This window comes from Falco rusticolus, chromosome 3 (assembly GCF_015220075.1).
Source record: "Falco rusticolus isolate bFalRus1 chromosome 3, bFalRus1.pri, whole genome shotgun sequence".
Classification (NCBI taxonomy): Eukaryota; Metazoa; Chordata; class Aves; order Falconiformes; family Falconidae; genus Falco; species Falco rusticolus.
The window spans coordinates 14,824,052-14,851,916 of NC_051189.1; the positions used below are offsets into that span (position 1 = coordinate 14,824,052).

A 27,865-nucleotide genomic window follows, 5' to 3' on the forward strand; every position below is an offset into this window, starting at 1 on the left:
GCATGAAAAGAGTTTCCAAACTCCCTTGCTCCTTTAAGAAGCCTCTCCCTCTAATTTCTAAGGTGCCCCCCACCCCTGCTGCACCAGCCCTGGAGTAAATCATCCAGCCCTATAAAGGAAAAAAAAGAGGGGAAAAAACAGGTAGAAACGAATTCAGGACCATCGGGCAGGCAGGCAGCACACAGGTGCTCAGGCGGGCTGGGGGGGCAACATCATCGCCTTCGCAGGGGAGGAAAATCCTACACTTTGTAACTCAAGCATCACGGTGTAGATGAGCGAGGGGCGGGCAGGCTGTGCCCCCGCCGCTGCGCCTGCTCTGCCCGCGGCAGGGGAAGGGTTAACGGGAGCCGCAGCGCGGCCGCTCGATCTGCGGAGATTATGGCATGTTTATCCAGTGTTCAGATTTCCTGTCTGAGTGTTTGGATTTCCTGAAATCCCTGCTATCAGTCCAAGTGCTGTCCACTGAGCAGACCTTTTTCTCTTTCTCTTTTTCCACCCCCCACCCCCCCTTCTTTTTTTTTTCTTTCCTTTTTTTTTTTTTTTTTTTACTTTGCTCACATGGTAGGTTTTCCTTCCTGCTCTTTTTCCAGTTGTAGTGCCTGTGTCTCCTCACCGGTCAGGACATTTATGGATGCAGATCAACACTCTTAAGACTCCAGAACTCTGAGGATCGCCGCACATTGGATTTCCTTCTTTATTATTATTTTATTTCACTTTATTTTATCATTTTGTGGCAAGAAAACCTGAAGAAACATGCTCTTTTGCAGCTGCCCGTGGAAGAATATGTTTTAGTCTGAGATGAAATAATGGCCTTAAGTTTGAGGACCAAACCTGGAATGGGAATTCAGACTGCCCGCGTCCTGGTGAGTTGCAGCATGTTGGGGCTGAGCGTGGTTGTAATGAGCAGCTCTGAGCCTGGGACAAAGGCTGAGCACGTCCATTCAGTGTGGCTGCTGAGTAAACTGCAAAAAGCAGATGGGTGAAGCTGAAGTTAGGACTTTTTTTTTTCCCACAAAAAAAAACCCCAACCAACCAAACACAAAAGCAAAAAACCCACTGCTGAAGTCCATTTTTAATTCCTAAAAATCCATGCTGCTTTACACCCCAGATAATGTCGAGGCAAACATTACTTTAGCAAAATGTGTAAGGCCAGATTCTGTGAGTCCTTATTCACGTAAGGAACTTTCACTTATGTAAACAACCTCAGTGACTTTACAAAGAGCTCGTGTAAGAAAAGACTTGCAGAATGGGGACCCCACTGCGCAAACTGCAATGCCTCAATCTCAGCAAAAATTAATCTTAAAAGAAAAATGAGAATTTTATGAGTGTCTCTGCATGTTTCCTTGGCCTTTTATGTTTTATTGTTGATCTAGATTTCGGTTTTAAGAGGAATCCATGTGCCAGCTATTTCTCCTATTGTCTCTTAAATAAGTTTGCAAGTAGGAGTGACAATGTATTTCATGCAGCAATGTTCCAGGAGGCCAGAAAGGGGCTTTCTGTTGTTGGAGGGAAAAATGCTGAGTGCTGTGCTGCTCTGAATGAACTGGAAAGCTGCATTCAGACGTGAGGCTTAGCTAAGGTTTTAACTTCATTTTTGGATGTGGGAGTCTATGACGGCATTATTCGCCTTAGGTGGTTTTATTTAAACCACGGTCACACATGCAATGAGTTGACTAGTCTCAAAACTAGTGACCCAGCATTTGAAAAGAAAAAGCCTTCTTTCCAGACCTTTTTGAAGCAGATTTTCCTTGCTGGCACCCATGGAAGTGTTGCTGGAGTAAGATGTGGAAGTTAAAGCATCATCACTATTGCAACTTTTGTTCTGTCCCATAGTTGGAGGCTGTGGTTGCGCTGAACATTCCTGAGCTGCTCCTTGGAGCTGCTCCAGGGATTCGATTCTCTAATTTTAGGGGAAAAAAGTTTGATTCAGAAATTGCTTAGATGTTAGGAAACATCTGTAGGAAAAACAGCTTTCTACAGTAATTCTACTTCAGCTCTCATTTTCCTTAGACTATTGAATATGTCCTGAATTCTCGTGTACAACACTGCATGTCAATCAAGAAGAGACTTTAACATTGAATTCTTGGGGTTTAGCAGGACAGAATACTTTCCTTTTTTTTTTTTTTTATGCCGATAAAGGGAAGGAGCCATCTTCCAGAGTCTTTACAGAGCTTCCATATCTGAAGTTTTAAACTAATTGCCTGATGTGCCAGCTTTCCACGCAACCCTTTGAATGTGATCCTGCTACTCTTCTTCAGGGTTTTCTTTGGTATCAGTGGAAGGTTTTTATGAGACCAGCCAGGCCAAACTCTTTTCTGCCTGCAAGCCTTCAACTATTCGGTTTTGCTTACTAACGTGGGGCAACACTGAAAAAGATGGCATTTTATGCATTGAAATGTCAGATCTTGCTGTGTACGCAGGTTTGTACTCTCATTGCAGGGGACTGACCCTCAGAAAAATGAAAGGGAGGACAAGGAACCCGTCACCTGGGTTAGACGGGACCGTGGTGCCCTGCCTTGCAGTTAACATGGAATTTGGTGGTCTGTGGCCACAGATGCGATTAAACTGGCTATAGCAGAAATGTGCTCCTCTCAAAGTTGGCAGAAGAGTCCAAATATCACCAACGATCAGTGAACCACAGAAAATACAGAACACAGATGAGGACTCAGGGGAAATACAAAGACTACCCAAATCTCCTAGCTTTGGAAATTTTGTTGGCTTTCTGATGAGTGCGATGCTTGGGACTGGGTCGATTGTGAGGTTCCCCCCCCCTCCCTTTTTTTGCACGACTGTCAGAACTTTCTGGTTTCAGTCAGGTTGGAAATGCTGTGGGAATAAGTTTTTCTGGTGGTATTTTGGTATTTCCTCTTCTGCTCACACCCAGACCAGGAAGTGCAGAAACACAACCTTCAGCTCATTGTGTACGTGTTTCTTTTTATAAACCTGAATTCTCTTCCCTCCCCCCCTTTTTTTTTCTTTTTTTTTTTTTTTCCCTTATCCTGTCCTTATAGCCCTCACATAGGATTAAGATTCTGTTTGATTTAGGCTGGGAATTTTATATTTTTCTTCATATAACTATACCGTGCACTAAATAGTTCTTTAATAAGTGATTACCATATTAGTTTTGAATTATCTAGGTGCAGTATTCCCAACTCAGCTACCCCCAGCTGAGGGAACGGGGGTCATTTAGTCTGGAGAAAAGGAAGCTCAGAGGGGGCCTTATTGCTCTCTACAACTACCTGAAAGGAGGTTGTAGACAGGTGGGGGTAGGTCTCTTCTCCCAAGTAACAAGTGGATGTAAGGATGCTAGAATGAGAGAAAAAGGCCTCAAGTTGTGCTAGGAGAGGTTTAGATTGGATATTAGGAAAAAATTATTCACCAAAAACATTATCAAGCATTGGAACTGGCTGCCCAGGGAAGTGGTTGAGTGACCATCCCTGGAGGTATTTCAAAGACGTATAGACATGGCACTTAGGGACTTGGCAGTGTGGGTTAATGGTTGAACTTGATGATTTTAAAGTCTTTTCCAACATAAATTATTCTATAATTCTATGAATGATGTTAATGTACCAATAACCCCCAGTAGATGTTTCTGCTGGCATTTACCCCTGAACTTTCGGCAGCATAAGAACTAACTGCCTGCTAAGAGCTATCTACTCAGTTGCCTATGAAGAAGTTCTGAAATAGGTCATTTTTTTGGCGTAGCCAACTGGACCATTGAACTCTCTAAGATTAGACCCTTCATACTTCAATGTTCTTTGCCTCCCTCTTTTTCCCTTTCTGCATCAGTGCGGAGGTTCACCTCATGCACCCTCACTCCATGTGTCCAACTTATTCACCATCATGACTGCCAGTCCTCCTGCCTCTCTTGCTGTTGTTGGCAAGTATGGATAAACAATTCTGACAGGCAGAGTCCTGCAGAGCTAACTTCATACACACAGCAATGTTTCTCTGCTCAGATGATAAATGGACCAGAAGAACTAAACCACTTTCACTGAAGTGTTCCCCATATCCAAAGATTTTAACCCCTCCTTTTCACACTGTGATTTGCAAAAAGCAAAGAATGAAATTTCGTTGCGCACCTGAGCAAAAGGTCACATTTGAATTGAAGCTTTCCCCTCAAGACTTTTTTAGCCACCTTGTAGAGTCTTTAATTGGCCATTTTATAAATGAAAATAAACTTTAAATGGATCTTAAAGTTGTCCCATGGCAAAATAATTATCTATATTTCCACTTGGGTCCACTCTCATGAGTGCTACATGAACAGCTATGCCAACTGTGTTTGGAAACTCTCCCCATGTAGAACTGGGTTTGTGAGACAATTTCCTCCTCAGCAGCTTCATACTCCTCAAAAATAAGAGGAAATGCAAGCAAACGGAAGTTAATCTATTTCACTAAAAACCTCTGTAATTTAAGAAGATTTAAGTAAAGGCAGTGGCATTACTGAGGGGTTTTGAGCTCTGTGCTTGTTTGGGGGTATTTTTTTTTTTTCATTGCTCGTTTCTCTAAGTCTCCCTCTTGGGCTTTGGGGAGCTGCAGTGTTTCAGAGAGAGGGCACGAGGTGGGGGAGGGAATGACAGGATGGTTCATTACTGCAGACACCAGCTAGCTGCAGGGCTCAGCCTGGACCTCCTATCGCTCTCCTCCGTGTGGTACCCATGAGCCAAGCTCCATCTATGCTGAACCGGGTCCTCTCTTGGTCCTCCCTGAACGTCAAAGCCAGGTTTAGTCCCGCCAAGAGGCAGTGATGCTTTTCGTGTATCCTCCTTTATCTCGGCTGGAGTTAACAAAATCCATCTGTCTTTATGAGTCAGCAGAAAAGTATTCGGCTTTTATAAGAGTTAAGGGACATGGGATAGGGCAATGTCAAAGTGCAGAAGTCTTCCCCTGGCTCAGCATTTGTACGGCATGCACAGAGAGGTCACGTTTTCAGTTCACATTCACGAGACAAGCTGATTTACACCAGCAGAGGACTTGGCCCACAACATACATGGCCACAGCTGTTGAACAAGGCTCCTTTCATCAGCGGTAAACGTGAACAAATGTGCAAATGGCAACAACCAGCACGCACCATGACACAGCGGCTGCTAGCAGTTTGGAAAAGTCAAAAGAAAACTATTTTCTTCTCATCAAAAGCAAAATAAGGAAACCTCCCCCCTCCCCTTCCGCCCCCACCGCTGCCACCCTGGCTCAAGCAAGTTGATCCGTAGGTATTTGTGTGGGGGTTTGTTCTCGGTGGTTAACCACATAACAATTTGAAGCATGTGGCTAACTCAAAAGAAACTGCCTGTAAACGTTTGCAGACTGCAATTGTGTTAGGGAGAGCGAAGCCCTGGCCGGGGGCTGCTGGCTGCCCTAGGGGCTGCAGCAGAAAGCCCTGAACATCCCACAGCAAGGTCCCACAAAGAGGGAAAGCCCGCTGACTTTATTTATAGGAGCTTCTCCTCTTGCTGATGTTCTGCATCCAGGGCCAGATGTTCCCCACCTCCTGTTTCATGTCTTTGGTGTGTCAGGGTGAAATACCTGGCAGGAAACAAAACAGAGAGAAAAGGGGTGGCTATGAGGAGGAGGGCGTTTTGGCACACAGCTTTCATAAATACAGATGGAGGAAAAAAACCAAAACATTAGAGAAGCTCTGCTGCGAAGCCGAGCCTGACTGGGACCATTGGGCAATCCGCGGGGAAGGTGGTGCAAGGCGAGTGGTGTGGGGCTGGAGAGCCAGGCTCTGGGGAGGGTGGCAAGGAGCAACCCTACTCAGGGTGGTAAAACACCCCCTTCGAGCTCTTCCACCCCTCAAACCTGAATTTTTTGGGCAGGGAAGAAGGTCTGGAGGGAGTGTATGTGTGAAAAAGACATGAGCAGTCATGCTTGTGTGGGTAAAGACCCCAACACCTGCATGGTGCCATGGTGTCTGTTATCACAGAGCCATGGGGCTATACCAACATCCAGTTTTAAAGCAGTTTGGGCTTAAAGAAATCGATGAAACTGAAGATTGCAACATCTCCCCATGCGAGGAGATGCCTGTGAGACATTCTGCAAGTGGTTTGTGACTCCCAAAGGTTTTTTAATTTCCACCAGTTTCCAGTGCATCCTTAGTCTGTGATTAGGGGAGCTTCTCCTTGGCTACAAACAGACACGCTCCTAAGTGTTCATTGTGCAAATAAAATAGTGCAATTAATCTCCTTTGCCCATCAGTGAGCCTCATTGGTAATTCAGTAGTAAAAATACCATATCTGTACAGTCACCAGAGTGGCCCCTGATCTAGGAAAGCAAATGATTTTGGAGTGTGGCCTTAAGGTTGAAAATTCAACCTGCTTTGGTGAAAGGGCAAATAAGGCCTTGCCAAGTCTTCTCTCTTGGTTACAGCGGCTGGAGCTGTGGCCTTGTGGCATGGGGATGGGGTAGGATTGCGGTGAGAAACCAAGCTGTGCCCCAGAGTCCTGGAAGAATCTGCAACCGCATGCATTTCTCTGTATCGATTATCCAGTTGTTGGAGAAAAGTAATCAGCTTTTAGACAGCCGTGGGCTTGCCACCTGCTGGCACCGAATTACAGCGTGGCCACAGGCAAGTCATGGCATGGCACTACCCAGACCAGCAGCAGAAGAAGCATGGATGGCTCCTGCTTTGGTCCTGTTCATCTCTGGAATAGCCAGAAGGGAGCACGTAAGTAGGACATGCAGGGCACATAGTTGATGTGCTCCTCAAAACTACTGGGGTAAGAAGAGGGACATGTCTCCTGCTAAGGCTGGCACAGCTGCACAGCCATTTTGCAGCAGTTGGCCAAATGCATAGAAAGCAATTTTGTTCTGGCCAGAACTGCCAGCCAAAGGGGCAGCAGGATGTTTCAGGCCCTAGGACAAGCCGTACGGTATCTAGAGTCATAATAGCACCAAGCCCTTAGCATAATACTAGGGTTCTACCTAAGATAAAACCATCTGAGCCAACACTTCAAGATCCTGTCTCCAGCAGTGACTTGCATCCAGTAGGATGCAAGAGTGGAACAGGGAGGACATGTAGCAGTATTTCCCCAGATTATGGCCCCAGCTTTCCAGGATCTCACCTGGTGGATTTTTTGAGCCAGAGCTCGTATGTAGTATGTTCTTGTCCTGCAGGTATTTGCAACATGATTTTGTACACTTTTTTCTACTTAAACAAATAGACATTTTAAGCGTTCATTAAAAAAAAAGGCTTATATGGGTACAACAAATCGGTAGAGAAGAACGGGTAAATACATGGAGAATTTTGTCCTTAATTTACAGCTATTAAACCATTACTGACAGAAAGGGTCCAACCCTGCTCTCCTATCTGATTTATAGTAATGCTACAAACTGAATTTTGTGGAAATATTCCAGGTTTTTTTGTGGGTAAACAAGATCTATGCCAGCACCATGGAACTCTTAACGTTTATTTTACATAATTTAGTGTGGAACTATATTGCTGCTTTCTTTCTGCATTCAAATCCAAGCAGTTCGCTAGTCACCTAAATTAATATGCTTACTGATGTAATCATTTACCTAATGGTATATTTGTCACAAAATGTGTTAAGACTGCATTCTCTGCTGATGTAGGATACTGGCTCCATCCATCTGATCAGAGACAGGTTGTAGTTGCATATCCTTTAATAATTATTTCAGCAGCTGTCCTTTTATTCCTGTTCATAATTAGTAGCTGAGCACTTAGCAAAGCTTGTCAGGATCAGAAACTCCTACAATTCAGTAGTTATCTGTATTCATGAACAAAGAGGATCTCTCCCTTGTTAGAATTATTTCTGAAGGTATTTTATAAAAACTAAAGAGTACCAGAATTCTACATTAAATGTAGAGCTTTCAAATTAATATCAACCAGCAGGGTATAATTTTGATCTTACACCTGTCCTAAATTAATGTCACAATCTGACTCCAGATTAAACAAATGGTAAGATAGGTCATAGCCTATCTCACGAGTCATTTAAACTTAATCATTTTTATGTTCTATGTTTATGAAATTGTGGTTGAGAAGGAGCTGTCATGTTCATGTGTTGACCAGGAAGGGGTTAAAAACCTACTTCCGACCCAAGATGATCTACAACTGCTATTTATTCTCGCTACCTAGACAGGCAAATGGGATTTGTCTCAGTTGAAACAAATTTCCTCTACCACTGAGAATATTAGACTTACAGGGTGTCAGTAGCAGCAGGAACAAGGATAAAAAGGTGATTGTAAGTCATGTTTTGCTCCTGTATGCTGGAGCCATACGACAGCCTACCTGACACCTGGTCTGAATTAGAAAAATCTCTTGGCTGTTGAGATTTATGGTTTTCTTCCCAAAGTTCCTAGGAAGCTCAGAACAGTAATTATGCAGCCCCTCCTATAGGGTGGTATATACATGTATGCACGTGGTATATCATAAACTCCTATGCTTCGGCCCTTCTGTTGCCTTGAAGTGTAGGCAACAGCCTGGCTGCAAGGTTCCTCTTCAGCCAGAATCCTCCTTCCCCAAGAATCATTTCCAACACTAACTATGTCCATTTTAAGACTGTTTTCGTTTCTTTCTCAAGGCTGGGATCTGCAATAAGCCCACGTCCCGTCAGACATATTGGCAGTGTCCTAAGCAAAGTCCTCCAATTGCTACAGCTTCAGCAAGAGAGGTAGACTTCCAAGTAAACTCCTACAATAGATTTGCACCATTAAACCCATCAGGCACAAGAGGGAACATGACCCCAACCAATGATACCAAGTTTAGCATGGCCCTAAGGAAAACAAAGACTCTTACACAACACTTTTTCACAATGCTGGATACTGAAGAACACATTATTATTTAAGGGAACTTTATTCATGTTGTGATTTACATTCCAGGAGAAAAAAAGAACTTATTTAATGCAAATTCAGAACATTTAAATGGAGTCTAAATGATGTGTTACTGAGAACTGTGCAATATTTGTAGCCTGGTCTCTATGAGTGAGGCTGAGGCAATTGCACTGTGTGTGCATGTGTCCCCCCAAGACTTTGAACCCCTCTCAACCAAGACAGGTGGAGGAACAGAAGTCTCAAGTGCTCCTATACATTTTGTAAAAACAGGCAGATGGCTAGAAGAAAAAAAAACCAATGTTTGAAACCTCTGACTATCTCCTTCCCAAGGGAGAAGCCACAACTACTGTAAGACAAAAAGTGAATTTCCATGAGTGCAGTGCTGTGCTCACCACGACCTGGGGGAAAAGCTTCCACAGGCATTTGCCCTTCAGGGCTGCCTGTGTGGGGTTTCAGCGCTCCCAAGTCCTCTTGGTGTTCATGCAAACCTGCATGTACCAGCGTAGCTTCAGAAGCGGTAACAGTCAGGAGAAAGACACCTGTTGTTATTTATCCCAGTGCTTAAATTCTCTCTCCTTGGAAGAAAGACCTTCTTGCAATATCACAAGCCATTAAACTGCCATGTTAATGCAAAAAATGTTTCCTGGGGATAATAATATCCTGACATCAGTATTGCTTGCATACTAGTGCTGGCTGCTAGTACAGTGGCAACATTTTGCTTAGACAAGCGATACCAGGAGAGGACTGTTTGTTAAAGCAGGCCATTGTAGATAAAAGCTTAAATCAGTAATTTTCAAAAGCTGCTTGCCTAAAATTCAGAGCCTTAGCTCGTAACAAAGTCCTGGATAAATTACTTCAGTGTCCTTTCGAAAGTGACATCGGTTATTTCAGTTAGGGTTTTGGTAGGCAAGAGTTCTGCGCTTCCTCTTGAGTCTCCCAGTGCAGGACGGTGTATCTCAGTCTTGAGCTGCAGAACACTTGATTTTATAATTAAAGGCCCTTTCTAAATAGAAATCATCAGCTGGGCAGACAGTTAATTTGCATCTTGGAGAAAGGCACTGGGCTCCCTCCAGTATGTGAACTGAGATGGGAAAGAAGCTCAGATCCCCAGAAAGGGCAGGTTAGTGCTTTCTCTCCTTGGCACCTCCAGCCATCTGCAATGTATATTGGTTTACCAGGTTTGGCAGGAGATGAGTGGTGGTCACCAGAACTGAGTAGTGATATCCAGCTCCTACTCCAGATGCAAACTGCGGCGGGCTTTGCTCTGGTTCCCACAGATACAATGTGGGAACACAGTGACCAGGCAGCATCTGCATGAACGCTGGCAACACCCTCTGATTTCGACAGTAGTTATCACGAGAAAATATGTTTCTGCTTTGTCCTTCCCTGTGCATGACAAAAACAAGCAAGATATTTGTTTCCAAAAAATGAAATAGGTTCATTCTGGAATGTGCTGGGCAGATCAGGTTCTTCTAAGTACTGAAGGATGCAAATGTGGGATTTCAACATTTTTACGCCCTCCCAGGATATTTGTGCAATATTAATTGTGTCAGTTACTGCAGTGTTTTTGCAGCAAACAGTAGACCTGATGTAAGGAAACCTGGCCTCGTTTGTGCTGTTAAGATAGTCTTTCTTAGAAGCAGAAGCTATTTGCAAGATCATAATTTCCCTCACAGATACTATTTTTAATTGGGGAAGAGTTCTCTCAGAGGAGTAATAGTCTTACTTCTGTTCACATTTGATCAGGAGATCAAGAAAAAGAGGATGTGAGCAACTGCTTCTCTAAGTAATAATGAACAGAGAGCTGTGCAGTAAATCATAATGTGCAATACAATAAGAAGCAAAATTTGCCTGGAGATTAATGACTGGAATGGGACTTACTGAATTAAATCGGATCAGATGTTCCCTGGAAAAAATCTTGAGTTAGATTCACAGTGCTCTGTAGTTTTGGTTTTGTTTTTCACAAAGGAAGATTTAACTTGATTGTTTTGTAACAACTAACAATTTCGAGGCCTTGCAGAGTGGTTGTAGGGGCCTTCAGGAGAAGACAGGCGTTGCCTGGGAATCTTGGTCCCGCTCAGGCAGAGGAGGGAACTGACCACGGAGCCTCCCCAGCACACAATGCCACTAACTGCTCAGGTGTTAACAGGGGGCATTGTATTTTTACAAGATATGAAGGGCTGGCTTTACTTCCCACCTCCAGGCGCAGATTCATGATTACAGGTCTGCTACCGAGGCAGACAGCCCTGCATTCCCAAAGGCTGTCATCAGAGCCCAGTTGCAACTCTTGTGTTCCTTGTCAGGTGGTTTAGGTGCCTCCTTCTTGCTGTGTCTTTTTCTGTGAACACCCTTTTAAGTGTCCCAGCCTTCCAGATGCTGGATAAAGAGACATATAGGCAGCTGACTCAGGCTTTTGAATTTTCCCAAGGACTAAGGCATCCAAACCTACACTTTGCTTGGTGTTTCAGTGCCAGATTGCTTGTGACTCCAACCTCAAGCAGCAGAATGTTTGTGCTCCTAGCACTGTTCACTGAAGAAATCAACTTAAAACTGTAAACCAATGACAGAGACTGACATTTCCCATGGCTGTTGGTGTTTTTTCCCATCAGAGATGTCTCTTGTTTTGTCAAGATCCAGATTCAGTTCCCAAGTATATCAGAGGAAGGAAACTAAAGCTGCATGACCACTGATCATGCTGGAGATACCGAAACTCTTTCCCCCTCTAATTAATTTTATTTGCTGAACTGAAACAGATCCATAATATGACAGATAGAAAGGCCCACACTGGTAGGCACAATGCTGAAGGTAACACACACACCTGCCTTCTCGTCTGCTCTCAGGCACCGGGCAGCAATTCAGCATTGGGTTTAGTGACTTTGCCTTATTAACTCGGTTTCCTTAGGCTTTTGTAAAAAATGGACTTAACAACAGTTGCCTAGAGCCAGAAGAAAAGCAAGGCTACATTATTAAAACCCAGAATGCAATACCATTTTAAAATTCATCAAAGTGCTCAGAACAAGCTCTCCAGAGATTGAGGACTTAGTCATCCCAGGTTTCTCCATCTCATTTAGATAATTGCCCCTTGAAATAGTTGTTTTTCTCTTTTTTTTTTTAACACTGCCACTTGGCAAGTATTCACTGAGCAGGCAGCTCAGCTCCACAGCTGCAGAGGGGCAGAAGAAACCTCAAGATTCCCACCATGCACATCTCTGCTTTCTATAATGTGAGCCAACCATATCCGAGGGCATGCAAAATAGTCATCTCACTGTCACTTGACAAGATGTTAGCAACTCATTAGCCAGTTTAAATAATTAATACACTGGTAAAATTAATTTATTTATGAAGTGATTTGTTAAATAATAGGAGATGTTTAGAGAGTGTAATGTGTGAGTTATTCAGTATTTTTAAATACCACCAGGGCCTGGAGACACTCAGTCTCAGTACTTTCCCACCTTCTTGACAATGGTATGATTTGATTCCTTCTGTCTCAGTATAAATTCATGCTGTCAGCACAAAAGGCAGTCCAAGGAATGTCACATCAAGCTTGATCAGGAAACTGATAAAAATGAAAATGAAAAAAGGAAGTTATTTTTCAGCTGTATCATTCTTCTCTTGTTAAAAATATACTTATAGTACACCATACAATTTTGTTGTATTTTATTTGTGTAACTTCTTCTATGCAAGAAAATCTAAAGATCATTACAACTTCCCATTAGATTGCCAGCATAAAGTATGTCAGCATCCACATTAGTGCACCAATAGGTTTTTTTTTCTAGGCATTTCCATTAGAAGTTTCTTTTTTTATTATTTGTTTTCTTCCTCCTGGCACTTCTTGAATGTGCAATTAGAGGTATGGTTTTGTATCTGCCCATAGCATGTTTCAGGCAGAAATAAGACGGCCCTGCCACAACACACTTAGGGCATGCAGCAACTTTGGGGTAGGTGTCTACCTCTGGGCTCAGCACCCTAGTCTCTCTCTTTTAGTCAGTAGAATGAAAGAGGCAGTTTAGACTGTGATTCATCTGACCTTTGTAGACATCCACTTTAGCATCTCAGTTTTAGACATCTACTTTTGTAGGATGAGGTGAGCTGCAACCTAGTTTCAGTTGTCTGTATTGACTGTATCATCAATAATGATAGAGCCCAGGCAAAGACACTTTGTCAGATATATCCCACTTTTACAGTCTAAAAGTTGAGTCAGAGCTTACTACAGTGGATGTAAAGAATGCCATTTACATTGGATTGAGTTTGGATCAAGTTTTAAAGGCTGTGTTCTGTCACTTACTTTGAGTTGATCTCATTTTTCTATGTAGATAGTACTTATGATTTCAAAAAGCATGCTCATGGGTCTGGGAATGACTCACTGTAGGGGTAGAAACAGACTTGAAGAACAAAAGAGTATATTTAGGAACATCTTTGTATTCCTTTATTGAGGTTTCAATGTGCCTTGTATTTTGGGATATTCTGTAGAGATGCTTTGAACGTTCTGCACTCAGCTGAAGGACAGGATGGCTAGCAGTATTATATCAGCCAAAATATGTGACATTTTCACAGGGCTGCTAAGTAGGAGAGTGGTACTACTTGGTACACGTTGAAGAGGAAGGCATGTAAAACACAGCACTTTGAAGGGCAGAACAGTACCAAGACAAAAGGGGCTGGCAGAAGGCACTGTGGAGTCATCCTTGTGATGAAAGACTGGCTCTGTACTTGAGACATCAGACTGAAGATGAGCACATCGGGCTCTGGTTCGTGGCAGAAGCCACAGTCTGGGGTCTCACGTACAGAGCCAGTCTTTCATACAATATAGAGCCATCCTACAAATATCTATGGAATCTATTCATCAGGTTCTGTGAGGTGTTCAGACAAAGGGCAATGAAAACCTTACTAGTGCCTGACTAATCAATGAGGGGTAGAAGCAGGAGGTGTGCTGTTTGCTTTGCTTGAGAGCTGCCAACACAGAAAAGCTGCTGTAGGAAGGACACGGAAAGTTCAGACACACCAGACTTTTCACGCAGAGACAAGTTGATCTTCAGCACAGCTATGCCAGGTTTAGTTTCTGATTTTTATAATGACTCCTTCCTAAAAATACATCCAGCACATGGCTGATACTGAATACAGCCCACAGTCAGTGGCTATTAAGTGGGGGCAGTGACAAGAGGACTTGATGTTGCATTCAGATTACATTATTAATCTATTATTTATATACTGTGTACAGGCTATTTTGCTATAGACTATGTACTGAGTAAATTAAGCAGTGACTAACCTTACAGAGAAGATGGGAAGCACTCTCATGTGTTATTAGCCCCTGAAAGTCCTCAGAAGTGGCTTGTAAGTAACTCAGAAATGTTGGACTGTGGATGGCAGCCTTGTCATCAAATATAAAATAATACCCTTGATGAGATCAGTGAAAGCTCTCCAGAGGTCTGAAGCTGGGCAGCAGACATTCTGATTAGCTGCTCTCTCCACAAAATGAAAATTCTTCCTTGAGCCCAAGAAACAGATGATGGATACAGTCAGGAGTGATAAAAAGGTCACTCTTAAGTGGATACAAGGAGATTTAACTCACAATACGATCATCCTGAAGCCCATAGACAAATAACAAAAGACAGGCTTCAAAGACTAGAGTCCTTCAGTCTAAGTACTTACACAAATCTCTTTGCCGTATATCTGTGTTTTAAAGAAAATTTACCTTTTAATGACACTGCTGAAAATTACCAAACAAGTACACTTAAGCCCTCTGGCCCTCTACAGCAATGTGTCGTAACAACACACAGTGGTGATATATTACAAAATTTGAGTCTTAGAATTATCATGTTTTGCAGCATGAATTCTAAACCACATTTAAGCTGTCCAGTGTAACTATTCTATATCATTTGCACAGCCAATACATCTTACTGTGATCATTTCATAATCATATGATGATCATTACAGATGAGGATAGCGAACTAATTCCTCTGCTAACAGTAATGCCATCTCCTAAAACTAGATTGTTTTTTATTCAGTTGTTATTTCTAAAAGTACTGGCCATGAAACTATCTGAATTTTAAGTTGATTTTCCATACATATTCAAACACATAGGTATTTCAAGATCAGTGGAAGAAAGCTGATACTTTGCCAGTACATTTAAAAGTTCAGTGGAATGACCTGAGGATTAATAACCCTCTCAGCCTGCCATCAATCCAGTGTAAAACACTGGTATGGCTAATTCCAGGCACTATTCATAAAGAATCAGAGAAAAGTAATGCAATTTATGCCAACCAGTATGTAGTTAAGAAAAATATATTTTATTTCAAGAAAGCTATCTTAATTTTTTTGAGGTTTTACATTTTCCTGATTAAAAAATAAAAATCAAAATCTATACTATTGATGCCATACTTATGAACTTTGGTAGAACTTTGGGCACCAAACAAAATCCTGATTAAGAAATTAGAGTTATCTAAAGTCATCACTGTAATTATTTAATAGATTAAAAACTGAGCAATTGACGTTTCTTAGAAACCATTATAAATAGGGACTCATCATCAAGAGGATGTCAGTCAGCTCTTCAGGGTCACTCCTGAGCTCTGTGCTGAGTTAGTACAATTCAGTGATGGCTTTTCCATTATTGCTTCTTTCAAGATTCAGCTCGTGCCTATAGGCACACTAGTATTTTGATCGTGTATTTTTATGGAAGCGCGGAAAACACATACAGCTAACGTATGAGGTCAGGACAGAGCTTCTGTTGCTTAGGACATACTAAAATCAAGCCGGAGGTGACTTGTCCACAGGCAAATATCCTTGGATTTGCTTCACTGAAGTTTGTTAGACCACATCCTAATAGCGTTACCCAAATCATGGATTAAGGTGATGCTGAAGAATGTATGTTTCATCACATCCTGTTTGGATTATATCAATGCAGATACAAACAGAACAAGCAGATTTTGGCACAAAATGAAAGACATCTTCTTTAATCTCACACTTATTCCAGAACACGCCAGTTATCACATGGACTGAGTAATTGAATTCTATATTTTGCCCATGAAAATAGTTTCAATAGCCTTTGAAAAAATATGATTTTGAAGACAATCTTTACATTTGTAAGATATGCTTTTGAACAGAATATAGATAGAGCAATGATTTGATTCCCTGTAGTTCAAATAACCAGCTTAATTTTTTCATTTGCAGGAAATAAGATTTCTTCTACCTGCTTTACTTTAAAACTAGGACATTGGGATATAAAGGCTTTCTGCTCAGTCATTAGCTGTAAATTGCAGAATGAAGCAGTACCCTACAGCATTTCCAGATGAAGTAGTCTGTTTATACAGAAAGCACAAGAGCTATAATTACTACATGATCACATTTGTATATCAAGGTCAGAATTCTGTGATTCACGCTATTGTTTGGACATAAAGGGAGTTGATTTTCAGCATGGTGGTGTACAACTACTATTATTGTTACATCAGTGACTGTAGAAACAATATTAACTTTTGCTTGTTTGAGTTTTTGTAGTTAGGTTAACTCCAGTTCAGGCATACATGAAAACTGGCTGGTTAATACTTGTCCTAAAATATTCGTTAGACGTGCAAAATATGTATTTATATTAATGTTATTCAGGTTGTGTATTCTATTATGAAAGCAAAAATCCTCCACAATAAAAAGCAAACTAAAATAGGTCATTAAATGACTTACGCATGAAATCACACAGAGTGTAAGCAATATCAAATGCAAGTAATAAGATTGCAAGAGTGTTTCCTGATCTTTTCCTTCCCTCTGCAAAATCCATGCATAAGGTTTGTCTTCTTACTATTATCCAGTATATTGGCGATTTTTGTATTCTGTTCCTGAGAATCCATTGGCTTTCTACACTATTTAACCAGTTCTAAAAGCTTAAAAATACAGGGATTCAACACATTATACTTACTAGTTAAGAGCTAGGATTAGTCAAGCACTTAGATTGTACCAATTATTTCACTATGATTGTGTGTATTTATCATCAGGCACAAGAACAGATTATTTCCTCATGGACTAATAGAATCTGCTATTGTATTATTATATTGTATTTAAGTGTCACCCAGCTGCCATTAATGTCACTCTGTTCTCAGTTAGGCCTCTTTCTTACCTAAGCCCCAACTAGTCTTTCTCTTTTGAAGTGTAGGTGTCCCTAGGTAAAAAGCAATCATATTTCCGCAGGTTTTCCTTGTTCCCTCTCTGTTCCGGGGTTTTACATTTCCTATTCACTCCCCACCCCCACTCACATACTGCCTTACATAAATCTGAGAGCATTACTTTCTCATTGCCAAAGATGGTTAGGAAGCACTGTTTTTCTTGGGGTTTTTTGGGGGGTGAGAAACAAAGCCAAGATGCCATCTTGACACAGACAAAATTTGTCCTTGGGTCAAGAGTTCCATGAGGCTCTCTTTAGCCTCAGAAGACTCTACCCAGACAAAACATTCACATGGGCATAAGGTTTGAGGAGTTTGCCATCTGAATGATACCCTAATAACTTGTCCAAGTTGAACCCACATGAGCATAAGCATCACCGGGCCACCTTTCTTCTCTCTAGGAGAGCCACATATGTTTCCTTTGTAGTGTTATTTCTCATCAATCAATCCTGATAACTTCAACCAGCTTGATTTCTTTATAAATAATTTTCTGGATTTCTTTCATATTTCATTTTATTTGCTAGTTGCTGTAGTACTGAGAGGCCCAGAAATGAGCCGGAGACCTAGAAAGGAAGTATAATCAACCTGATCCACTGAGATCTAACCACAAATGCTGGCAACGCTGCCTATAGCAAATGAGTAATTAAATAACATTCAGTAGCTTATTACAGGAGACATAAGGAGATTCTGTGACTTTCTGGACTTACGAAAAATAAATTACCATCAATTCAAAACATAATCTAATGTAAATCATAGTTACTTGTGAACTTAGGTCAGCATTCAATTTAGAAAGCAATAGCCATTATATTTTTTTTCTTTTTGCTTTGATTTGAATAGCATAAACCTATAATCATGAAGGTGACTGTTTTGCCTAAGGAGATGGATAATATCATTAAAAGGAACAGATGTGCTGTAAAACTGAACAGCAAGCAGACATGTCATGGGTTGAGTCAGATCCAGGGTTGCCAGTGGCTGTGGTTTTGTTGTAAGACAGTGGTACTTGGTTGTCTGCTGGTGGAGGCCTTTCCCAGTCCACAAAAACCAGTGCAGTGTCCGGATCTTCTTCTAACACCTTTTTCCTGCATGTAAAGTGATATCAAGCATAATATGTTTGGTTTAAGGTAGATACCTCTCCTCTTACACCCTTGCCTTAGTATTAAATGGACACACCTCTTTCTTACAGACGGAGCCTGTAACCATTTCTTCTCCTGTGCTGCCGAGCTGGTGGCATACTTGGTAGAATCTTAGATGCTTTCCAGCCTGTATGTACAAATCTGAAATCTGCTGGTTTGAGAGATGTGTAGCCCTCCTAATGGCAAAAGAACTCCTGACCTCACTGGAAAGTATCCCGGGGGCTCAGAAACAGAAGGGGAAAGAGATACAGTAACATCCCTTCCAAAAACTTTCATGTCGCAATTTTTAATGAAATCCCGAGTGTCTTGGAGACTGGGATTATTCTATGTTATTTTTAATGTTAAGGGTTGGCAACCCTCCAGACCCACATGACATACTTGGAAACATAAAACAAACAGGACAAACCCCATAAACAAACTACAGATTCTCTGGGGAAATAGGTCAACAGAAGCAACAAGACTTCTCTTAGAGAGAAGGTTAAAAAAACCCCAACTCACAGAGGAAGAGATATGCTTTTCTTCATGGAATCAGATGGTGTGCTCAAATGGAAATGAGAAGACTAGCTAAGCAAAGATGTGATCTGGAGGTGGCCACCCTCCCTCTCCCCTTCTTCCTTGGCCCCTCTGTTTGATCCCGATCTCATCCTTATGAGTCCTTGTCAGGTCCTTGTCAGACCTCCCATTCTGCCAGCCCTGGTCCACATATCTCTCTCTGTCGTGTAGCTTGTCCCAGCTTCCTTGTTTTACCACCTCATCTTAAAAGGCAATGGCTTCTGGGTAGTCTTCTCTTTCCCAGCACCCTTTTTCTCCCCAAGATATCCTTTAATCTCACCCCAAGCCCTGATCAGTCTTTTCCCACCTTGTCCCTTTGGACCCACCACAGAGATCAGCCCAGCAGGCCCCAAAGCAAAAGGCATGTCCCAGTCCTACCCACCTCCTCCAGAGGCGGTGATAGCTTCCTTCCCCCACAGCAACATAAGTCTTAAACTGGAAATGTATGCAATGTAATGGTGAAGTCTGATGAAAAACTCTGAAACCACTTGTCCATGTCCTGGTATGACCATTTCCCCACACCTCTCCTCCATGGAGGATTCCACCCCACCCAGCCACTTCTTGCTTCCAGTCTCTTTATCCTTCAAATTCTATCTCCATCTTCCAAAAAAGATCAGTCTGGTGCATACTCCTGATATGGACATTTTCAGCCTGAATGGCTAGACTGAAGTTATATCTGAAAACTAGGTCTTCTGAAGTGTTAGACAACTTGGACAGGTGACGTTACCAGCTCTGCAATCAGTGCTGCTGAGTGAGTAGTTGCCACATTGAGTTAAATGAAGAGTTTTCCCAGTCAGCTAAATGAAGCTCTTCTGTAGCAATTTTTAACAGGATGTTATTTTCAGGCTGTTTCTAATGGATCTGTTTACCACAGTGATTTCATCCCAATATCAAATGCAGCAATCAAATAAGATATGATAAATTGCCATCACTGAACAATTAATAGACATAGTTTCAAACTGACTGTTGGAGTAAATGCTCTTGTCAGACGCATGGATTTGGTCAGTTTCACTTACTTCATCTTTTTTCCACATCTAGGTAGGTTTCTGGTTGTGACAGATGAGACATGAGATCTTCAGCTTCCAGGCTTTCAAGTTTTTCTTCAAGAGATTCACTATGGAATCGGTAAGAAAGAAGAAAGATATAAATATAAATAATTGGTTTAAAGAGTAAAAGCAGGTCAGAATCTATGGAAAAAAAAAACAACAACCCAAAACCTAAAAGAAATTGGTTTTATCAATTGCAGTATGTGCCAGTGGGTTTTTCCTTGGCCACTTTGGACACTACTACAGGGGGTGTTTTTCAGATAAGTTCTAACCTATTGATCCTTCCAAGGATCAAAAATTCCAAAAATCCTTAAAAAAGTATTGGCTGCCTGAGCAAGTACCAGGACAAACAGTAACATTTATTAAGTATTTTGCTTTTCTTTCATAGATTTCAAAGCTGGATGGGGGGCAGGGTATAAAAGGGACGCTTTTTGTAACTCCTTTCAACTCATCTAGATCTGGTAACTGATGTTGTTTTAACTTTGAAAACAACAAATCTCTGAGATCAGCCTGAAAAATCTATGGCAAGATTTGTGCGGGGGCTTGAAAGAGGAGGGACTCTCTTCTTGTGATGTAAAGTGCTGAACAGCACACAGTTGTCTAAATATGCTTTTGTTTATTCAGTCTCTGGGTGGTGAATGCTCTTGTTTTAAAGTTTTTACTGTGTTTCACTGAACCACTAAAAGCTACGTTTGGATTGCCTGACTTTAACCCCTACAGAACAACATTGATGGTTAAGGCTGAAATTTTCTTTGTACCTGGTACACTGGCTGGAGCTGTCCTGGCACAGGTCACTGCTCCCTGCGTGGCCATCGCAGCAGTGTGGGACTTTCATCTTTTCTTCTTCCCTGGGGAAATTGGTTGACCATATTGCACTCCAGCCCAGCCAAGAAGGGTGAATCACTACTGCTGATCTTCTGAAAACTGAATAAACCTTCCTTTGGTGCATTTGCTTTCTCACATGGCTACACATATTTTTCTTTTTTAAGTCCATGATGCCTTAAATAAGCAAGAGTTCAGAAGTCAAACAATCATCTTTCGAAAAGTATGAAGCTATTAAGCTGCATATTCCTATTTGATTTTAAAACAGCACTTAAGTTTTTATGTCCTACTGCTCCTAAATTTTCTTGGAGAAATAAAATAAAACATAACCACCACCAAGTGAATAAATAGTGGTAAGATCACTGAAATTAATGAAACTTAATTTCCTACAGATTTGTGTCTTGACTGCAGCTCCTATGGAGGTGCAAACTATCAATGAAACTCTTCCCATGATTGGGACACTTACAGGATCTTTCTCATACACTGCTTACCTTGATAAAGAACAAGATGAAGGTGAGCCTTTTCTATCCATAGGGCTAATAAACATCTTCTTCCTCTGTTTTTTTTTTTTTTAATTATTATTTTCCCACAAAACTGCTAGGAACTGAAGATTTTTTACACTTTTCCTGCCCTCCTTTCAAATTTACTGAGACCCGCGATGCATTAAAAAAAAATCATTGGAGGCAGGACAGATGAGCGTATGATCACCCTCTGCTGTAGTCAACAGTAAGAGCCCGTTAACCTAGGAAGCAACAAGATCAGTTTCAGTGGTTAAAAGCAGAAGCAAATGAGAAATCAGAGAGAGGGGATGTTGTGATGGACTTCTAGAACAAAATTCTGAACTTTACTTCATTTAGTACCATGTGAACACTGACTGAACAGAGACTAGGTCCATGCAGCAAGACCAGTTTCCAAAAACTTCCAGATGGTTGTCTGATGTCCTGGGTTTTAACAGAACGCCACAACTACAACATTCAAAAGTCTACTTTAACAAAACATTCAGACACTAATTTTAAATTTGAGTAACTTTTGCTTGGTGACAAGACTTTGAGCATTAAAGCAGATATCAAGTCTTACGTATTGTTAAACTTCTTGATCTGAATAAACAAACAAACAAGCAGACAAACAAAACCCCACCAAAACCCCAAAGACATCACTCCTGAATTGAAAATTTCCTATGCTGAATTCAAGCCTAGAGTGTGGCCAAGTGATGCATCCTTGAAAATAAAGGCTTGTATAAGGGAAATGCAGATGTGCCAGTAAATTCAGTGGTTGCAAGGGCCTTTTTTATGACATCCAACATCTGCAGATTTATTTCCAGCATTTCTCTAACAAGATGAAATTAAGAAATTAAGTATGTTCAGTCAACACTATGAGCCAGTTTCTGAGTTCAATTCAGTAAGCCCATACATGTGCACGTCTGCAAACTGTCATAGAAAAGCTTGTATGAAGCCACAAATTACTTCCATGTATCTGTTCAGCATGATGGGGTCTCAGTCCCTCTTTTTCCACTAAGTACTGCTTTAATGCTAATAAATTCATAACACAGAGGGGAAAAAACCCTCACAAAACCAGATCTCTCTGCTTCATGTTGTCATATGATGAACAACCAGTAGAAAGAAACCCTTTCATTTACCTGCCAATCCTTTTTATCTAACCAGTAAAATGATGATGAAATTGTTTAGCCTGAGAGCGCTTCTCATCCTTAAGCTATTTTTTGAAACTCTTACAATAAACTGTGTAATAAAAATAAATTAGTTCTGATATAGCACTACTCAGCTGGAAAATCCCACCATGCTTTCACCTAGAAAAATAAAGGTAATTGCCTGCATTCCACAGACAGAGAAACAATGCACACAGAGCTCAAATGCCATGTCACAGCCATGAGTGGTAGCTCAAGGACGTGATCCCAGGTCCACAAAGCCTTTATTTTATTCGTAAGCTGCTTCCAAGGTTCATTTTGGCCTGAACCTCCAGTGTCACTGCAGGCAAGATGCATGCTGCCATCAGCATACATTCAGTAGCTTAGGTAGAACCAGAGACATGCCTGGATAATGACACAGCCTTATCATTTCCAGAGGGGAAGAGAAAATATTGAAATGTTTGCAGTGCGGGCTGAAGCTTTATTTCATTCTCTTTTTATTTTGGAGAGCCTGCTATACCAGCTGCCCTGCAACATGTTCATTTCTGCAGTATCACTCTCTGATTTTAGTCATTGCCATTTCTCATATTAAAAAAAAAAAAAACAAACTTATTCAGATACTATGATTCCTGCTTTGGAAGAATTCTTTTTTCTCTTGTTTCAGAGTACTCCTTCATGATGTATTGGTTTTGTCTTGTGCTTTGCAATCCCACCGGCATGGCCTGCTCTGATGCTAATGTGTCCGCTGTGACCTTCACAGCAATCCTCCAAGGACTGCAAGGACAGCTACAAACAGGTTTTCCCCATGCTGGTCCTCACCCTCATGACACGGCAATGGTGTGTACTGCTGGGAGAGCAGCTCCTGTGGGGTCGGCAGTCCTTGTGCCACTGTTCCCTTTGCAAGCAATGTGTGGGGTTACACTCACCAGAGGCTCCACTGACAGTTTTCTTATCCATCAGCATTCACAAGCATTTGATACCTTTGGACTGTCCAAAATATGGTCCTTATAAATGAATATACAGCTGTGGTTTTATGTTCTGTAGATGTTTTAAGGGCTGTATTTGAATCTGATCTCTCCCAACACGTGCAGTATTGCACCTTCTATGAAAGAAAGTACGGTTTTTTAAATGAGCATCTCTAACAAAAAACCTTCATGCAATAAAAATACCAATTTCAGCACACCTGTGACAAAAAAAGAGCATGCCTTTCCCATCCTCAGCCTGCTGCCTCTTGTTGCTAGTGAGCATGTTGCCATGTTTCTCTTTGGAGGATGCAGGGGTTGCAGGGGAACAGCCTGTTGCTTGTTGTAGTTACTGCGAGCCTGGAATGCCATTATGTGTTTGCCTGCATGACTCTTGATCTTGCATGACAAAACCAAAAAACAAAGGCAAAACTGAATCAGCAGATTAGTCAGCTTAATCTTGTGTAACTCAGTGTTGCACTTCATTTTCAGTGCTGTTATTTTCAGCTGTCCTTTGAGATGGCTATTTGAGCTTTACCTATTTTTCAGTCAAACTTCTCACACAGGACATTCAAGTAAATAAGATGCAAAATATATAATACATTGGAATGTTTCTGATGTTTTGATTTAATCTTTTTCATTTGGTACATATAGTGTTAAAACCTCAAGACCTTAATGTTAGCAAAATGTCATTTATCATGAGAACACAATGGGTTCTTTTTTTGCTGTCATATTAATATTGAAAGAATGCAAAAAGAACCTTTTGTTTAAGCCACTATGCTAGTGCTAAAAGGCTTTTAAACTAATACTGTAGTTTCTAAGACAGTTGCTTATGTTTTCTTATCTAATTAAAAATACCAAGTGAAGACAAATGGTCAGAGATGCCAGTATTAAAACTGAAATCATCTGATACTTGTATTCGAAACAGTCACAGCAGTAAGACACATTGTTGATGCAGCTAATGTGCTCCATAAGCCGTGTTGGTAGATACCCTTGCTTAAAAATACAGAATTGCAATCAGCATGTTTGCTGGATGTGGATTTTGGTTTGCTGGATCTGGATTTTTGTTTGCTGCATGTACAGTGATACCATTTAGATAAGAACATTTTTCTTTGACCAGAAAGTTACCTGACAATTCTGTGCTAATAACACAATAATTTATAAGATTTGTTTGCAAATGTCAAATCCAACAGCCTTCTTTCTCCAGCAGAAACACTTTGAAGTTTACCATGTAAGTTCCCTTAAAGCAAATCAGCACCAGTCACTATGTGTGATGTAGGCTTAAACGTTTAAAATAGACTTTGCCTTTTCCTGTGAGTACATCATGCACTTACGTGATCTTAAAAGTGTAAACATGCTGCAGGTTAAAATATGTAGTTGTTACATTTTGTACAAGGCTCAGTCAGCCAACAGGATCATCCTCTGAGAGGGCACTGCTCCTGGAGGTGAAACTCCTCCTGACTAAACATTTCCCACTGAAGTACAAAGTGATGATGTTACGTGCCCTTACATAAATGGGGTGGTTTTGTTTTTCAAAACAAAATCATGAGAGTTCCATTAACAGAAAACCTTTATTATGGAGTTTTAGCAGGAGATACTCCAAAACTGAAAGCCAAACTCACCCTGCTGAGATTCTTATTGATTTGAAGCTCCTTTTTTCCTCTAAGCCCAACATTCAACTCAAATGAGAATAATTGTTGTTCAGAAATATTTCTGGATATTCTAGCACTTATGGCCATAAATTTAAATAAGTATTTCCCATTAATTTTGTCAAAAGTAGCCTGAAAATGAAATTATAATAATGTAACAACAGCAATTTAGCATATAGATGTTTTCTCAGGGAATCTGAAACCGACTATATTGGGTATCAAATGACATGGTTGCCTTATGCCGTAGTGTGATCCCATTAGGCATAGTTAGGATAGGAAGGAGGATGGGAAGCAATGCTGACTGCTGTGTTTAGCTGAAATGGATGAATATAACACCAAACTACAAAATTATTCAGAATAGTAGAGCAGCATAGCCTAAGGATATTTTTCTGATGAGTTTTAGCATGTCACTAGTTCTGTTGCTATTTGCTGCTGAACTGGTGATACTTTCCATGTTCGTGAAGATTCTAAGGGGCATAAAAAGAACAACTATATGGTTTACTAACAAAAGCATGTGTATTTCAATGATTTGATGTTTTAATTAAACACTAATGCCTGACCCATACCACTCCTATCAGCAGTAATAGTCAAGATGGGGACGTTGAAAGTAAAGAAATGAGTGTAGGTGTAAACCCAGATTTGCAAGGTGGCATCATCTTGTTCATACTGAAGAAGAAAAAACAAACGAGTTTGACATGTAAGATCCTGGCATTACTGTGTCTGTGCTAATCAAGAGGAGTCATCTGCACAGTATCCATGTGCACAGTGATTTCCTTCTTCAGCTAACAACTCACTTCACTGCCACACTGACAGGTTGCAAACAGCCCTGAAGGCAGCTTGTCTGAGCATGCTTGCCAGCACATCTGGTGCACAGCCAGGGACCTGGGTCAAGCTTGTTTCCAAAAATCAAGCGGCAACCACACCTGAGTTTGTGTTTGTGCACTCGCTATCTGCGCAGCAGGCAAGCGTGGCCTCAGGGCTGATCCTGGGGCTGCTCTCTGCAAGGTAGTTTAATTGTATCATGCCGGAGATCCACTGGAGGCTTCAGCACAGCTGAGGCGCTGATACCCTGAAGAGCTGACTTTGCATGACTAACTCTAGACAGCCAAAAATACAGCCCTGCTTTTGGTCAGCAGGGCCACAGCCTCCTGTCTGTCTCCGTATCTACAATAGAAAGATAATCTTGCTGTTCTCTACCTCACCGCTGCATCGTTTAAACAGTTACTGCACCGAGGACATGAAGAGCTATGCAAGCGCAATGTAGCTTTTCACCTCTGGCACATACCTGTAATGTTTGAAAGTTCACAATGATGACAATAGTCATCATCACCTGATGAGTACTGCTCAGCTCTTGTGAATGAACTGATGATCTCAATCTAAAAATGACTAGAGTACTATAAAATGAAAAATACCATACTCGCTATTCAGCTTATTGCCAAACACCTGCATTAGTAGTTTGTGCTGTCGTTGCTGTGTTCCTTAGCCTCTCCCTAAGCATGGTGACTATCACCAATATTGCAGAAATATTATCAGTTGGCTGTAATTAACTCTCCTGTTGGCAATCACAGTAAAAAAGGACAGGGAATCACATGGATTTGTAGAGTGAATCACTGGGTGGGATGGCAAGACAGCACAACTTCCTTGACTGCAGTGTGTCATCAGTAAGGAGTGTGCTTTCCAGGGCTGATTGCACGATCCTCACCCACGCTAGCTTGTCCCAGGGTGGACACAGAGATGCATTTCACATCAGAATATCAAGAGGAGTGAGATAGGCATAACTTCTGTTGGCAAGCCTTACATGAGAAAAAGGCTGCAGCACAGCCTCCCCCAGGATCTTGCACAGACTAAGATAGCGTTAGAGCAGACGCCGTGAAATGTAACTTTCACACTCTGCTGATTATTCTCTGACATTTGTGAAGTGAAACAGTGATTTCAGTTAGTGACAATTTATAAGGAGGTGCATCCTACTAATTTAGAAGTGAATCTCAGATACTGATCACAATTCAAAACAGGAAGCATGGTTAAATCTGAAATCCACTAAAAGCTATCTGAAACACTTATATAATTTGACTAAATGTAAGCACACTTTTACAGGCAAGTGGTATCATTTTTTTATTAATATCAGAGTAATTAACTAATCTTGCTTCCAGTGAGTTTAAGTGAAAATAATCCAAGCCTAAAGAGGTCGTGCCCATAGGGCTATTTTCTCCACTAGCATTTGTATAGGGGAAGAGGAAATGCTGCTTCGAAGCAGCAAAACTGAGTACCATATCCTCTTTAATAAACAATTTCAGAACTGTCAAAAAACCAGACTAATAGGCAATTATGATTGGGAGCTATTGATCTTCCTATTTAATCTTTAGGTTTTGCACTGTTCTTTTTATTTCCCAGTATTCTATTTTTTATATATTCAGTATTTAAAAAAAAAATAAAATTCTCCTGATGAGGAAACATAGAAGTGCAGCTACTGTTACTCTCTGCTGTGCCTTCATTTCTGTCATTCTTCACTGCTCCAGTTTCCCTGGCCTGCCCCCTCCCTTTCTTTGTTGGACATGCTCTTAAATTCTGCAGTTGAAATTTGCTCTAAATAATATTAAAGAAATTATGTTTCTAGCAACATGTCCAGCTTCTGTCCACACTCTTTGGGGTAGGATTTGTTTAGGATACCAGATGAGGTTATTTTACGATCCAAAGGCTACTGTTCATGCTCAATAGCCTGAAGAACAATTCAACTTTAACATTGAAAGAAGTCAATTAATTAAACCAGTCTACCCATCAGTGCAATGGATTTATCCTCACTTGAAATCTGCTGGAGAGCGATCGGGACTCCTCCTAATGTGAACACCATAGCTGACCTGCAGATGATAGGTCTGGCTTAGGAATGGCTGTGTGACAGCCTATGATTGATGTTCTGCAGGAAATTACAGGGGATGACCAGAGAGACCCCATTTGGCCCTCGGGCAGTATCCCAGCTGCTCACCCATCCAGTTTCCATGCAGGCTAGGCACACTGAAACAGCTCTTTTTGATGCTGCCAACAGCTCTTGCCTAGCCTAAACCCCTACACAGTTCTTCACTCTCCTTTCCACACTGCTTTGGATGCTACCAGCCATTTTTATCTTCTTGATCTCG

General features: G+C 41.2%; 1 protein-coding gene across 5 annotated transcripts in view; it reads left to right on the forward strand.

Annotated features, from left to right (window-relative positions):
* Positions 1-581: 581 nt before the first annotated feature.
* ASAP1 (ArfGAP with SH3 domain, ankyrin repeat and PH domain 1) overlaps positions 582-27,865 on the forward strand; it is a 161,887-nt gene continuing 134,603 nt past the window's right edge. For 4 of the 5 annotated variants that reach the window (XM_037378728.1, XM_037378729.1, XM_037378732.1 and 1 more), the window contains exons 1-2: positions 583-863; positions 19,652-19,738. In XM_037378728.1, coding sequence (XP_037234625.1) covers positions 19,680-19,738 — 59 coding nt within the window. In that variant the 5' untranslated portion in view covers positions 583-863; positions 19,652-19,679. Of the gene's footprint in view, positions 864-19,651; positions 19,739-27,865 lie in introns of all 5 variants that reach the window. The other variant, XM_037378731.1, reaches the window with a different exon arrangement.